The sequence below is a fragment of the Trachemys scripta genome, chromosome 5 (genome assembly GCF_013100865.1).
Source record: "Trachemys scripta elegans isolate TJP31775 chromosome 5, CAS_Tse_1.0, whole genome shotgun sequence".
Taxonomy (NCBI): Eukaryota; Metazoa; Chordata; order Testudines; family Emydidae; genus Trachemys; species Trachemys scripta.
Window position 1 is genome coordinate 34,678,031 of NC_048302.1, and position 15,961 is coordinate 34,693,991.

At 44.3% G+C, this 15,961-nt stretch overlaps 1 protein-coding gene and 1 long non-coding RNA gene across 20 annotated transcripts in view; one reads left to right on the forward strand and one right to left on the reverse strand.

Annotated features, from left to right (window-relative positions):
• LOC117877964 overlaps positions 1 to 15,961 on the forward strand; it is a 71,474-nt gene that overhangs the window by 21,127 nt on the left and 34,386 nt on the right. The window lies entirely within an intron of this gene.
• The window catches only part of CAMK2D (calcium/calmodulin dependent protein kinase II delta), a 266,772-nt gene that overhangs the window by 15,937 nt on the left and 234,874 nt on the right, over positions 1 to 15,961 (reverse strand). For all 18 annotated transcript variants that reach the window (XM_034771697.1, XM_034771680.1, XM_034771682.1 and 15 more), the window contains one exon: positions 7,304 to 7,379. In XM_034771697.1, coding sequence (XP_034627588.1) covers positions 7,304 to 7,379 — 76 coding nt within the window. The remainder of the gene's footprint in view (positions 1 to 7,303; positions 7,380 to 15,961) is intronic.

Below are 15,961 nucleotides of genomic sequence, written 5' to 3' on the forward strand. Positions count from 1 at the left end.
GCCGTGGCCACTTGGGAATCCAGCAGTGCTCCTATGAATTCTATGCGCTGGACCGGAATTAACGTGGATTTCTCCTCATTTACCACTAGGCCTAGATTTGAGCAGGTGCGTAGCAGGAGGGTTATTTGCTGCTGCACCTGGGACCAGGACTTGTCCTTGAGCAGCCAATCATCCAGGCAGGGAAAGATCTGCAGCCCTCTCCTCCTGAGTTGGGCTGCTACCACTGCCATACACTTCGTGAAGACCCTGGGGGCGATCGAGAGGCCAAAGAGGAGGACCGTAAACTGGTAGTGGTCCTGGCCCACCAGGAAACGGAGGAAGCCCCTGTGACCCTCGAAAATATGGATGTGGAAGTACGCATCCTGGAGGTCCAGCGCTGCAAACCAATCCCCAAGGTCTAGGGAGGGAATACTAGAGGCTAGGGACACCATGCGGAATTTGTAACAAACCAAGAACTGGTTGAGCTTCCGCAGATCAAGGATGGGCTGAAGCCCTCCCTTCGTCTTCGGGATGAGGAAATACCTGGGGTAAAACCCCTTGCCCTGGAACTCCCAAGGTACCCTCTCCATGGCGCCCAGAGAGAAGAGGCGCTGTACCTCCTGATATAGGAGGAGCGCATGTTCCAGGTCCTCCGCCGACCCCCTGGCCGGAGGGCAACTGGGAGGGGGCGAAACAAACTGCAACCTGTACCCCAGGGATATAGTGTTGAGGACCCAGCGGTCCGTGGTAATACGGAACCATTGCAGACTGAAGGCAGGTAAACGATTGGCAAACCTGAACTTTATTAACTGGGGGGGGGGGGGAGGCGGGCTTAACCAGGCAACAGGCCCGGTAACCCCCCGCAAGCAGTCAAAAACCCTGCTTCCCTGGCCTCCTGGCCTCAGAGGGCCCCGGATGAGGGGCCGAACGGGATTGGTGTTGTGACCGGCCCCTCTGCTCCCGCTGCTTCTTAGGCGGGGGCTCATATCTGCCCCGAGCCTGTGGAGCGTAGGTATGAGGCCTGGGCTTGTCCTTGGCCGGCGGGATGTATAGGCCCAGCATCTGCAGGGTGGTACAGGAGTCTTTCATCCCGTGCAGATGTGTGTCTGTTTGATCTGCAAACAGGGCCCGACCATCGAATGGCAGGTCCTGCATGATCAACTGGGACTCAGCCGATAGTCCAGAGAGCGAAAGCCAGGACGCCCTTCTCATGGAGATCGCTGCGGCCATCGAACGAGCGGCTGTGTCCACCGCATCGGAGGCCGCCTGGAGCGCTGCTTTAGCTGCCACCGCACCTTCCTCGACTAGAGCCCGGAACTCCTTCCTGTCCTGCTCGTGAAGAGAAGGCTCATATTTGGGCAGGGATCCCCAAAGGTTAAAGGCTCAAGAGTGCCTGGTGGTTGGCCACTCTGAGCTGAAAGCTCGCAGACGAATAAGCCTTTCTTCCAAAGGAATCCAACCTGCAAGCGTCTTTGTCCTTGGGGATGGGAGCGGGTTGGCCGTGTCTCTCCTGGTGATTCACGAACTCCACCACTAGAGAGTTCGGAGTTGGGTGGGAGTAGAGGTACTCGTGCCCCTTTGTGGACACAAAGTACTTCCATTCGGCCTTTTTGGAGATAGGACCCAGGGATGCCGGAGTTTGCCAGAGGCCAGTAGTAATATTAGCCACCCCCTGATGGAGCGGGAGGGCCACGCGTCCCAGCGTCGAGGCGGTAAGGACATTGAACAACGTGTCCGATGGTTCCTCCATCTTCTCAGCCTGGAGTTGGAAGTTCGATGCCACCCTCCTGAGTAGCTCCTGGTGGGCCTCGAAATCCTCCTGAGAGACTGGAGGAAGTGGAGCCATGGAGTCATCCAGTGCCGAGGAGGTCGGTGCTGCGGTGTCGTCTGCACCCGGCTGTACTGGTAGCTCGACATCCTGATCCGGGGCCCGAGTCGGTGCCGGAGGGTCGGTGCCCACTGCCTCATCACGGTGCCGAGGCGGCGACGTCGGCTGGGCCTGGGATGCTCCTGCCACGGAGCGGGGTCCCAGCGGTGCCGGTGCCTGGGGCCATGGTGCCCACTGGGCACCACTGTCCCAGCCAGGGAACGGCCTGGCCCTGGGATGCCAGGGGGCCCGGAAGGACCGGCTGGTCCTGTGGCACCGAGCGGCTCGACGAGGGGCGGCTGCATGCTGAGCCGGCGGTCCGGGACGAGCGAATGGTGCCGTACAAACGGCTGGATAGGTCCCGAACATGACGTCTCCAGCCCCTGGAAGAGGACAGGTAGGAGTCGGGAGTGCTATCTCCATAATCCCTCCGGCGCCCAAGACGACAACGCCTCGGTGCCTGGGACTTCTGTGACGAGCTCCGGGCATAGCGCCTTCCATGGCGGGTGCCAGAGCATGAACGGCGGTGCTGCCGCCACCGAGACCTGTCCCTGCGGGCAAGGCTCGAAGAAGAGCGGCGCTGCCTCTTAGTGCCTCCCCTACGGCCTCCCGGAGTGGAGGTGGAAAGCTCGCTCGCAGACGACCCTGCTCGCGGCGTGGAGGCGCGCCGTGGTCCGCGACTCGGCCCTTCAACTCGGGACGGTGCCTCGACCTCGGAAACATCCAGAGAAGGTTGATGGGCACTGAGCGGTGACTTCCCACGGGATCGGGTGCCTGACTGAAGCAGCACTCCCGGTACCGGAAGTGTCATGATGTCGCATGCGGCCTGAGCTGCCTCTGGCGTCGAAGGCATTTTCATCTCTGGCAAGGTGCACGTGGACAGCACCGGACTACTCTGCTCCACCCAAGTCAGAGGTCTCGGTCCTGATGGGGATCGTGGGCTGTCCAGCGCGGGTCTAGCCTCACCCCGTTCTTTCTCCCGGTGCCGCTGAGTCTTCCCTGGCTTCTTAGAAGGGGAGCAGTGCCGGCTCGTCGACAGGGCCTTGCTGCGCACCGACGACGCGGTACTGGGCGCGGAATCAGGACGGCATGCTGGGGGCGCTTCGCTGCGCGCCGAGGACACGGTACCCGGCGCGGGGTCAGCTCAACACGCCGGTGCCAGGGCCAACGTCGACTCCATTAGGAGAGCTCGGAGTCAGATCTCACGCTCCTTGTTTGTTCGCGGCTTGAAGGAGCGGCAAATTTACACTTCTCACTAATGTGAGCCTCGCCCAGACAGCGAAGATACTGAGTGTGTGGATCGCTTCTGGGCAAAGAATTGCGACAAGAGTCGCATGACTTGAAGCCTGGGCCACGGGGCATGCCCCGAGCCAGGCACTAACAGAGAAAAGTTCAACAACTAACTTCAGGGAAAGCTGGATACCACTAAGGCTAGAAATGCTGCAGCAAAGCTGGAGCACAAAGTTCCGACTACCTTCACTGGCGGCAAGAAGGAACTGAGGGTGGGGGGAGCATGCAGCCCCCTTTATGGCGCGATATGTCGGCGCCACTCCAGGGGTCGCAGTGGTGCTCCCCCACTATGGATGCTGCTAAGGGAAAAACTTCTGGCACCAGTGCACGTGGCGAGCACACACACCTACTGGGGAATACACAGGAGCAATCACTCGAAGAAGAACTGTCAGTGATGAGCTGCTCAGGGATTCTAATATAGGCATTGAGGACCAGAAGAGGGAGGGGATGGCATCCAGGATTGCTCCCACCAGGAATGATGAGTTCTCCCGGCATCTTCCTTGTCTCTTAGAGAAAAATAGTTATATATGGGTATGTAAGAGAACCGTGAACAGAGATTGAGAATACTGAAGAGAGGTCTCCATCTTCTTACTTTATTGGGGAGTGGTGACTGAAAAGAAAGGGACGCTAAAGGGTCTGGAAACCAAGAGGTTCTTGACATCAAGAAATGCCCAGTACCTGCCAGCAATGGAGACTCAGGTTAGCAGTCACCGATAAGTCCTTCGGGTACCTAAAGTCTTGCGGTACCGAGTGTGGTCACAGCACTGAGTGGAGTTATGGCACCATTGGAGTGGTATGCTTCTCCTTACAGAATGGTACCGATGGTTTTGAGCACTTCATGGACATTGTTGATGTAGACGGAGGCTTAGTCTTACACGGTACCAAAGAGCTTGATAAGAGTACCAAGAGAGGGTTTAAGTCCGATGGTACCAATCTGTGTTTGCTCTGACCATCTCTGCTAGATGGCTCCGGAGACTCCTCAGAGCTATGTTTACTCTTAGAGCTGTGGAAATTTCCCGCTTCACTGGTACTGGAGAAGCCCTTCGCCTCAACGATACCACGCTTTGAGGATCAAGTCTCTGAGGCCGTTTACCCGGTCAAAAAGTGAGGTCTCTTTTGAGGTCGGTTCCTTAAGAGGAGAATTAGAACTCCTCTTAGGATATTCAGAGGAGGATTCAGGCTTTCCCCTTTCTAGATGACTGTTGTGCTGAGGTTGAAGGGGCACAAGAGACCCCCAGGAACTGATGTACAGCGAGGTTCTCCTGACCTGGTTCCAAAGGAGAGTGAAGAGAGGAATCCATCATTAACAGTTGCAGCTTGATTTCCAAGTTCTTCCAAGCCTTGGATTTGAGGGCTAAACGAAGTTACACTTCTCTGGATTGTGCGACTCTTCCAGGGAGCACACACAGTTAGAGTGTCCGTTACTGAGTGATACAGCCTCTCTACATGTGAGGCAATGTTTAAACCCTGATGAACTGGGCATGCCCCTCACAAGGAGGATTTCCCCAGAGGAAATAAAATGATCATTCAATAGTAGTAGTATTTAGTTACTGGCTAACAACCTAACTACCTAAACTAAGTAGAACAAAACTGGCTAACAGTTGAGGCACGCATAATGCAAAGATGCTAAACTCAGTCTCAAGCCGAGGCGGTTCGCCCGTACTCGGTGCAGGGCATGAGGACATGAGCAGTGCATATGTGGGCTGAACGGACACGGCTAATGAAAATCTTTGATATATATGGAGATATACCTATCTCATAGAACTGGAAGGGACCCCAAAAGGTCATTGAGTCCAGCCCCCTGCCTTCACTAGCAGGACCAAGTACTGATTTTTGCCCCAGATTCCTAAGTGGCTCCCTCAAGGATTGAACTCACAACGTTGGGTTTAGTAGGCCAATGCTCAAACCACTGAGCTATCCCTCCCCCTGATCAAAGGTGCATAGGGTGCATGTGCACCTGAAGTAGAGCACCCATGGGGACACTACTCAAAGAAGAGCCACCCATTCCTACCATGCTTTTTTTTCCTTTCCAGATTTTCCTCTCTTATGGCAAGTAGAGCTGGGTTTATAAAGCTGATTTATTCCCATGGATCTTGTTTCCCATGAATGATGGAAAACTTCTAATTGGAGACTTTTCCCACAAGAATACTATTTGCCATTGCAATGTCCACTGTTTTGACAATTAACACAAACAATAGAACAGTCTTCCCACTCAGAGATTTAAATGATGCGGTATTCTATTTGTTTCATGATAACCCAGAACAAAGGTTCCTTATCCTCCATCCAGTTTGCCCTACTGCAGAGCATGCTTGACCTCAAAGGCAGATGACCTCATACAAATCAGCCTGTAAAGCAGAAATATGATGTATGTGAAATTCAGTGATCCATCGATAAACATGGGCATTAACATTTCTGTCTGCCTTGCTTTTCTACGTGTCATTCCAACAGGGAACATAAATTATATACTGCATCATGCTGGAATGAAACACAACATATATAGGCATGAAGGATGAAATCTTGGTCCTAATGAAATCAGTGGGATTTTTGCCATTGACTTCTATAGGGTCAGCATTTCACCTAAAATTTTCTTTCAGTGTTTGACCAGAAGATACATTTTCAAAGCCATAAATAGAAGTTAGGCATCTAAATCTTACTGGAAGTCATAGGACTTAGATATCCAGCTGTAATTTGTGCCTTTGAAAATCTCCCCCATGATATGTTAAGTCTAAAACCAATGTTGCTACCAATGTTTAAATGGTAATTTAATTTTGGTTAGATGTTTCTAAGGCTTGAGTTTTGCCATGCTGCAAAACAGAAACGTTTTGAGCAAACTTCCATTTGACATTTTTGTACAACAGTTTTTGTAACAGTCAAAGAATATAAAGTGCTCATACCAGGCAAAGGTATATTACTGGTAATTTGTCACTGTCTCATAGGAGTATTACTTCCCTATTTCAACTATTCTAGAACCTTTAGCTCTTCATGAGCTGAAACAGTGTCGTTAGCTCTAGACCTTTAACTTTAAACAAAATATTATTTGTTTTTGTTCCAAATACATTTTAATGGGTTGGAGTAAAGAAACAACAGAACTGGTTATAAGGTTATTTTAAAAACGGAATACCTAAAATGAGTTCTTTAAGCAGAATTTTTTTAGGTCCTGAACAAAATTTCCAAAGTAGTGCATCCGATGAAGTGGTCTGTAGCCCACGAAAGCTTATGCTCAAATACATTTGTTAATCTCTAAGGTGCCACAAGTACTCCTGTTCTTTTTGCTGAGTAAGACTGGTGCAGCACACAATGGGAAGCAGTCAGAGAGAGCCAGGAGAAGGCCAAAGTAAGTGCTCGGGGTCTTGCCTTTTTTATTTTATTTTATTTTTTAAGGGAGTGTGGAGAGAAAGGATCTTATGTTGTAACTTTTGTGGGGGTTGCAGTGAATGGGGTGGTCTTGTGACACAGCAGGGGAAAGTATCTGTCCCCACCAATTCTGGAGACAAAATAGTTCCACTTACACAGTGACACACAGTTTTAAGTGAAATATTGTAGAATGGAAATGCTTGTAAACACAGAAACATAACTGGCCACATGGACCCTACTACCACAAATAGAAGTTCCATAGTGCACTTCCATGTGCTGCTATGTGAAATGAGAAGGGTGGGGGTATGTCAAAGTGCATTACATAACTTTCAGTGCTTGGTAGCAGGGTCTACATGCATGGCAGGTGAGTGTGCTGCAAATTCACACCCAGGCTTGCTATGTACTAGCTCTCTATGTAAATAAGCCGTAAGTCCCAAGTGGCATTAATGTATTACAGTGCAACAGATAGACTTCTGGTGATAGTGAACCTCTGCTTATACTGAAATGTTTCTGTTAAAACAGCTTTCCAGTGTATTCTGATCTTGATTCTTAGATTTTAAATCATGAACATTCTCTCCTCTCTGCCTGATGAAAGAGATCACTGTGTATGTTATGTAGTGATAATCGGTCTGATTCACTTTGGTGTTATTCCATGTTTATCCTAATATAACACTACTGAAATCTGCAGTTATACCAGTGTGTGACTTGTGCAATACAGCAGTGAATCAGCTTCTGTGTTTCCTCAAGGCCTACAAGCATGAACATTTTTATACATTTATCTCATCTTGTCTCTTGCAAAATGAGTCAACTTACGTGTAAGCTTCAAAGTCCCCATTGTTGATAGCTTCAATCAGTTGCTCAGTAACCTTGATAATCTCCTGCTTACGAGCTAAAAAAAGGATAAACAGACACAAAAACAACAAAACATGAGATGGGAACAAAAGTAGAAAGTGACAGCATAAAAGACTGTCAGACTAAATAACAAAGACAAGGACATTTAGATATTTCCCTGATCAGTGTGACTGCCATTCATTCCATGATTCTACTTTCTTTTCTAGTACCATAGCCAGAAGTGTTAAATTACTCGCTTTACAATATATTGGCCTTAGTGTATTTCTGTATTCATAAGGAAATAAAGCACATGTCACAGATGAATGATACATTTTCTGCCTCAGTTCTGATCCACTTTCTCTCACTGAAGGACCTGCCTTTAAAAACACAACAACAAACTCTTGACCTTTACAGAAGTGTAAAAGCAGCCAATTGTCATTTTATGAGCAATACTGTAATGATTCACCTGCATCTGGAATCTGGAGCTTGTAAGTGTGTAATCCTGATCTCAGAAATCTATGTTTACAATGAATTTTCCCCCACTTAGTATTTGTTTTGGCTAAACACAAAAAGGCAGGGTGCCAGCACTTCCTTAAATGGTGCACTGCCTTTAATTGCAGAGATTTAACCATGAGAAATTAAGAATGTAAGAACAGCCGTACCAGGTCAGACCAATTGTCCATTTAGCCCAGTATCCTGTCTCTGACAGTGGCCAGTGCCAGATGCTTCAGAAGGAATGAACAGAACAGGACAATTTCAAATCATCCATCCCTTGTTGTTTAGGCTCAGCTTCTGGCAGTTGGAGGTTTACAGACACCCTGGCATGCATCCAATGAAGTGGGCTGTAGCCCACGAAAGCTTATGCTCAAATAAATTTGTTAGTCTCTAAGTTGCCACAAGTACTCCTGTTCTTTTTGCGAATACAGACTAACACGGCTGCAACTCTGAGACACCCAGTCTGTGTCCTGACCATCTTGGTTAATAGCCATTGATGTAACCTATCCTCCATTAACTTACTTAATTCTTTTTTGAAACCAGTTTTACTTTTAGCCTTCACAACATCTTATAGCACTGTGTTCCACAGGTTGACTGCACTGTGTGAAGAAGCACTTCCTTTTGTTTGTTTGAAACCTGCTGCCTATTAATTTCATCAGCTGACCCTTAGTTCTTGTATTATGTAAAGGGGTAAATAAACTTTCCTATTTAGAATTACACACAGTATTCAAGATGTGAGCATACCATGGATTTATATAGTGGCATTATATTTTCTGTTTTACTCTCTCTCTCTTTCCTAATGGTTCCTGTTAGCTTTTTGACTGCCACTGCACACTGAGTTGATATTTTCAGAGAACTGTTGGGACTCCAAGATCTTTTTCTTGAGTGGTAACAGCTAATTTAGATCCCATTATTTTGTATGTATAGTTGGGATTATTTTTTGGCGTGCATTACTTTGCATTTATCAATACTGAATTGTATCTGCCATTTTATTGCCATTTTTAACTCTTCACAGCCAGCTTTGACTTAACTATCTTGAGTAATTTTGTATTGTCTGCAACCACTCCTGAAATAAGTCCAAACCACTATTCAAGAGAAATTTAGGTCCTGATACCATATCCAGATCTTCCTCTGAAGAGTCGCATTGATTACAGTAGGATCTGTATGGATTCAACAACACAGATCTAATTACAGCAATGAGTCCTTCAGTTGTAAGCTCTGTGGCACAGTGACTATGCCTATTATTATGTTTGTAAGCATCTAGCACAGCAGTTACAACAGATCTTTTGGTGCTACCATAAGCAAATATTAAAATAATAAAAATGCTTTATAAAAGACCAGTATTAAAAAAGTTGTGTTTGTGTGTGTGCGCGCGCGTGTATTTTCTTTTAGCAATTATGGAAGTCCCAGTAAGACTAAATGGTCACTCAGCTAGCAGGGCTAGTGGGCAGCATGGTGGGATAGGGAAGATTTTTAAAAATAAAGAGAGGTTTCAGTTGCAGGTATTGTGGATGAATTTGTATGGGGCGTGGACAGTGGCTTTGCTGACCAGCACTGGCAGGGTGCTCCACGTATACAGAATGATGTAGAAGGAACTGTGGAGATAGTTGCGGGAGAAGCAGAAAAATGGGGCACCAAGGCTGGTATCATCAGCAGAGCAAAGAGGATGGTGGGGTGATGAGATAAAAGACAAGAGGAGTAGAATGAGGAAGGGTCTAGAAACTGAAGGACAAGAAGTTTAAACTTGATGTGATGAAGAAAGGGGAGTGAGGGATTCGAGGAAGGAGGATAACATGGTGAGATGAGAGGGGAAGGAAGATGATGCCTGTAATCATAAATCTTGTATGCCATACCTAGTATAAAAGTAATTGAACTAGAGATTTAACAATACATTAAGAGATGTAGATAATTACAAATTATTAAATTAGGCAATAGAAAACAATACAGTTTTCTATTGTTAGATCAAATATAATTGTTGGATCAATGTAAATAAGGCCAAGATCTAAAGATATATGGTATTTTCCAGATGCAATTTACACTAAACCCAAAGGACAGCTCATAATTTATACTCAGCTGGTTGGTGATAATTTTGTGTAATGTTGATATTATTCTTTGTTTCACAATTAATATCACATTTGATTTCCCAGTTTTACCATAACATGCCCACAGTTGGATACAAGGTCATATATATTGCAAATTAAGTGGTGAACATCTGAATATACTCTCTATCATAATATACTACTAAGTGATCCCAAAGAGCTGCAGGAGATGGTTTTTCAAGTGGAGCACTGTCAATGGTATGTCTTAGCATAATTCGCTTTGGCAATATACTTAACTCATTCTCATCAGTCTGTGGTTTCAATAGCACAATCTAGAGCTGTGCAAAAGACAGCAGCTCAATTTCACAAAGGATTTTCAGATTTTGAAAACTGGCTTCATTCTTTAGAGACGTGTCACAGGGTGGACCGGGCCCTTTAAAGGGGAACTGATATGTCCCACCTGTGCCTCATTAACAGCATCACAATGGGGCCTGATAGAGGAAGCTGGTTTCTATAAAGAGCCAAAGAAGGAACAGGAAATAGGAAGATGAAGCTCTGGCAGAGACTGCAGTTAGCAGGAGGGAAGATTTGGGCTTAGAAGCTAGAGGGCCTGGGGGGCAGGGAAAGAATGGGGCAGGATTGCCCGCTGAACTCTCTAAGCAGGAGAATAGACAGCACTGGGAGAGCGATGAACTCTCTCCTGGTGAAGAAAGGACGCCAGGTAGGAAGACTAGGGATTTCCTGCTGTGAAAAGCAGAGAAGGACTCTAGCTAGAAGGGTCCTTGATAAAAAGTGGGTTGGACAGAGGAGGAACCTGTGGACTGGCAGAAGATGCCAGAGATGAACTTTTGAGACTTTGAAGACAGTTTGAATTGTTTGGTAATAAACTCAGCACCCAAGGAGGGGTAATTAATGGTAACAAGAGGGCCTCCAGTGGAGTTAAATCTAGTGATTTATGAAGCCCTGAGCAGAAGGGAAAACTGAGGCAGATTGCCACAGATCCACCACTGACCATGGGAGGCGGCTCATCCTGTTACAGAATTAAATCAGAAAATGTGAAACGTCTCTGTGAAGAAACCCGACATGTTTTTTTTTAAAAAAGAGACTTTTCAAAATGAAAAACAATTTGTTCGAAAAATGTCAAAACATTTCCCCCTCCCCAACTTTCCAAAATGAAATTATGCTTAAACTGACATGATTTTGTGAAGCATTTTGATTTCAAAGGAACTGAACATTCTGATGGAATATAATTCAGTTGAAGTTTCTCTGTCCAGCTCTAGTATGAAGATTTGGTAAAACCATGCATCAGCTGATCTGCCCTCTGAGCACAAAGCATGTCCAACCAGCAAGCTCCACAGGCTAGCAAACGAAATTACGGAAATATTGTTGGCTCAAACAGCCCAACTACTTTATGTATTCCAGTACTAGTATCAATCCTTCTAGTGCTCTTTGCACTTGTGGAAAGACTTTTCAGCAAATAAAACTCACTGTATGAAATTCACAATTCTATACTATGTTGCTATACTATATATGTTGGTTACACACATATAATTGTACATGTACAAAAAAAAGTTAAATTTATTTCTATTCAGTGAGCTTATTGAAATGCAGCATCTACTGGCTCTCAAATATTCCTAAGACAAAAGTGCAATACAGTTCAGAGTAGCAAAATTTGTTCCAGCAGTGCTTCTTCCTGTATGAAGAAAACTCACATTCTCATGCCTTACTTACCTGAAAGCGGGAATGAACATTATGAAAAAACAACAGCTAAGAACAAATGTTAGCAACACAAGGTGTTTAGTAATTAAAGTGAAACACAATAAAAAATCTCCACAGCTCATGGAATTCTACACAAACAGCAGACTGTTAATAGTATTTTTTGAAATATCACAAACCTTACCTTTTTTTTGGGGGGGAGGGGGGGGGGGCGGAAGGAAGGGAATAACAGATACAAGAACTGGTTCAGCGTATATACATATAAATGTTTAAAATTGTTTATAATATAACCAGAATCCAGGGTGGGCAGAGGCAGAGTTTGAGGAGCAGGGGAAAATAGGAGATTGGGAGGGATATAGACTGGGGCAAGGTACCGGAAACATGTCATGGAACTATGCTTCACTTCAGAGTTTGGGAAGGCAGGAGACTTGATAGACGTGGAGAAGGAGATGAAGTCGCATAGAAGACTGGATGAGCTATCAGTGAGAGTGCAGTGAACTAGGTGATGTGGATGTTGGTTGGAACATGGCTTTACTCTTGCAAACCTTATGAATCAACCTGATTTTAACTTTTGGCACTTATTAAAAGTCAGGGAAATTCCTAAATAAAATTTCATTAAAAAGTTAAGGTTGCATTTCAGTGGAGCCTACCTAACATGTGCTCTCCATGACCCTCTCATTTTTTTTGTTTACATTCAAATACACTTCATAAAACAAATAGTAAAAAGCCTGCAAATGAACAGGTAAGGCATTAAGACAGCTAACAAATCCCCCTCTGCCATATAATTCTTCATCACTCTATCACATACTCAGTTCATGCTCCCTACCCAACTTTAACTTAACTTAATTCTTTTGTTTTGTTTTCTAATGGAAATGTATTGTTTGCTGCACACTGATGATTTTATATCTGTATATTTTTGGGGAAATGTGCAGTAAAGATTTCAAAAGGAGTATAATCCAAGGTATATTAAGTCATGTTAGTGTTTTATAAATTCTCTTCTAGTGCAATATGCTGAAGGAGTAGAAGAATGTTTTTATGCACAGAACTGGAATGGATGAGCTCTTTGGTGTTATGCAGTGTGTTGATCATAAGATGCTGTCAGGGTCGGCTCCAGGGTTTTGGCCGCCCCAAGCAGCCAAAACAAAAACAAACAAACAAACAAAAGCCACGATCGCGATCTGCGGTGGCAATTCAGCGGGAGGTCCTTCACTCCCAGGCGGAGTGAGGGACCGTCCGCCAAATTGCCGCCGAATACCTGGACCTGCCGCCCCTCTCTGGAGCGGCCGCCCCAAGCACCTGCTTGAGAAGCTGATGCCTGGAGCTGGCCCTGGGTGCTGTGAGGTTATATAAAGTGTACTGACCTTGAAAGTGTTTAAATTATATTCACTGTATTGTGTAATGCCTAACATATGTAATGGGCTTTTATTTTTGTAAAGATCAATCTTATAATATATCAGTGGTATGGCTTAAAAAGTTGAGACCTACCATAGAGAAAGGGAAAGTTTGTCCAGGAGGTGAGGCTACTAAGGACTGCTAGTGAGGTCCAGTAACAAGGAGCCTGAGGCAGTGGCTAGCCTTTCTGTCTGTCCCCCCCACCTTGTGTGAGGACAGACTGACACTATAGGCCTGATATGGGTGAGGGGGCCTGGAGGGCTGTTCCCAGACAGTGATCTGTGGTGGAACCGGGAGCACTGCTAGGGACTAGAAGTAATTGGACTCAAGAAGGACCATGGGAGTAAGCTGAACTCTCACCAGGAACAGAGAGATTGCCCACGAGTGGGGGCTTCTGTAGCAGACTCAGGGTAAGAGCCTCAAAAAGACCAAGACCAAGCCCAGGCTGAGGGTCGGCCAACCACACACCTGTGATCTGACTTCAATATATAATCTACACAGTATATAATACAAAGCATAGTGAGTTAAGGGATTGTGGTAACAGTATTTCACACAAATGTGACCTTTATTTTAGCACGTGGGCAGGTATATGATGATTACAAAGACATTTCTAACAAAAATATTTTGAAGTCAAGCTAAAATGGAAATCTAATACAAAGGAATGAAGAATATGTTACAATTTTGGCTAAAATTATTATCGCATTTAGCATTATAATAGCATTAATCCATGTATCAATTCTTGTTGATTTATTAGACTGGCCACATTTTACAGGGATGTATTTTACATCTACTGCATGTTTGACGATCTACTGGTATACAAGCTATGCAAAGAGGGTCTTGGAGAGCACCATGCCGGCAACTTTCAGGTTAATGGAATTTATGAACTAATGAAACAAGGTAATGCAGAAATAAATCAGGCCTACAGGGCCCCACCCAAGAACACACTATTTTTACATCAAACTAAGGAAATATGAATAAATATTAAGGTCGCTCTATAGAAATCATCAATATTTTAGTATGCTAATCACAACAAAAAGAAATGGAGAGAAAAATATAAGAAGAGTTAAGCATAAAAAATGCCTGTTGACATGTAAAAATGAAGACTGTTCAGTTACCCACAAAGGGCTACCTGTTCAAACCGATTAATGAGAAATGCATGCAGAACCCTTACTAACTGGGTGAGCACAACACTGCTGATGCAATGGTTTAAAATTGTAGACAATGTGCTTTGTGCTGTAATAGTAATAAAAATAAAAAAAAAACTCTTAAAACATGCTCCCTCACAGGTTAATAACACTTATTTTTTTATTAATACTCCAGATGACTGACTATATAAGTACTGTGCTGGAACTGTTATTACCCTGATTTTACATAACTGGGAGTCCTGTGGTTTTATTGTTCCTTGGCATACTCCTGTTAACGTAAAGTACCTCTGGGAACAGTTATTATTATGATGCCAAAAAATAAAGGTCATTGTCATGTATTTTCTAGTCTTATAGAAATCAGTTATGTGCCATGCATCGGCAGTTATGTGCGTATCAGTTATGTGCCAGTTATGTGCCATGTTATGTATCAGTTATGTGCCATGCATCGGCAGCTTGTTAATTCACATTAATACCTGAGAGAGTCATTTCAGATTATCAAATTAGCAAGCAAACAATCTCTGCCCTATGCACAAAATCAGGAGCAGTATATCACATTCACTTGCCTCCAATATTCTTTACAAAGATAAAACTTTGAAAACAATTTATCCCAGTGCTCTTTACAATAGACCTTGGGACATTCTGTACTATCCATTTTAAAGCAGAACACTCTTCCTTTAACTCAGTGGGAAATAGATGGAATGATGTGGCCTAGGTTAATTTGTAATAAAAGCTGGATCCCAACAGCCAACAATTCGAACAGTTAAAATGTACAGTGCACTGCAGAGTGTGCTGGAACAAAATATTACAGATTTTGAAAACACAAAGGAAGTTGGAGGCAAGAGAGAAAAAACACTTTAGTATCGTTCACTGAAAAAAATCAGTATGGATGAACACATCAGATGTCATTCAGTTGTGCACCATGCATTATTGCCATAGATCCAGAGACAGATGAATAGTCAAATGCTACAAAACATTTTCTGGGCTAACCGTTCAAATTTTAAGTTGCTCTGGCTGTTTTATACCGCTTTTATGGTTACTTTCTGCATATTAATTTACAAGAATGAAAGAGTTGATCAGTGAACATCTACTCTGTGTCAAATTCTGCTCAGCTGTATAAGAAACACATTTGCAAAATTTTGTACTAAGGCCCATGCATACCCGTGTTTGTAATCAACATAGGGACCATTCCTCAAAAGAAGGCCCTGATTCAGCAAAGCATTTAAGTGCATGCTTGCAGGTAAGCAGGTGTGTAAGTGGTTTTCTGGATCAGAGCCTAAGGACCTCATCCAAAGCCCAACGACTTCCATTATCTTCAATGGTATTTGTATCAGGCTCTGAAAGAATCTTGTTTTAAATTCCTCATGTATAGAACCTTTCCGGTGACAACTTAAATTGATGAATAATTTGTCCTTTACCACAAATTGAGAAAAATATTGTAGTTAAAACTGTAGAACTTATTTTTAAAAAGTTTTTAAAAGTTTATACTGTAATCTTAAACATTCTAAAATTTGTTTTGATTTACTGTATGCCCATTCTAAGCACTTAAGTTATCAGCTTAAGAATAATACTCCTTATCAGTGCCTGCTGTTCCTAATGATTCATTCTAATTCACCATCAGAGAGTTGATTGGTATCTGAGACTGCTGATTCTTCTCAACCTTCTCCACCACCCTACAGAAAAAAAAAAAAATCTACAAGTCTTATTGCTTGTCCAACGAAAACCCAATGCATCATTTCATCGTAGACATAGTATATCTGAAAAAGTTATGCCAGCTAATCATTTTTCCATTAAATAATGACATACAAGATCCAATACAATGAATGCTTTTCCTCTGTTAACCTCTATCATTATCA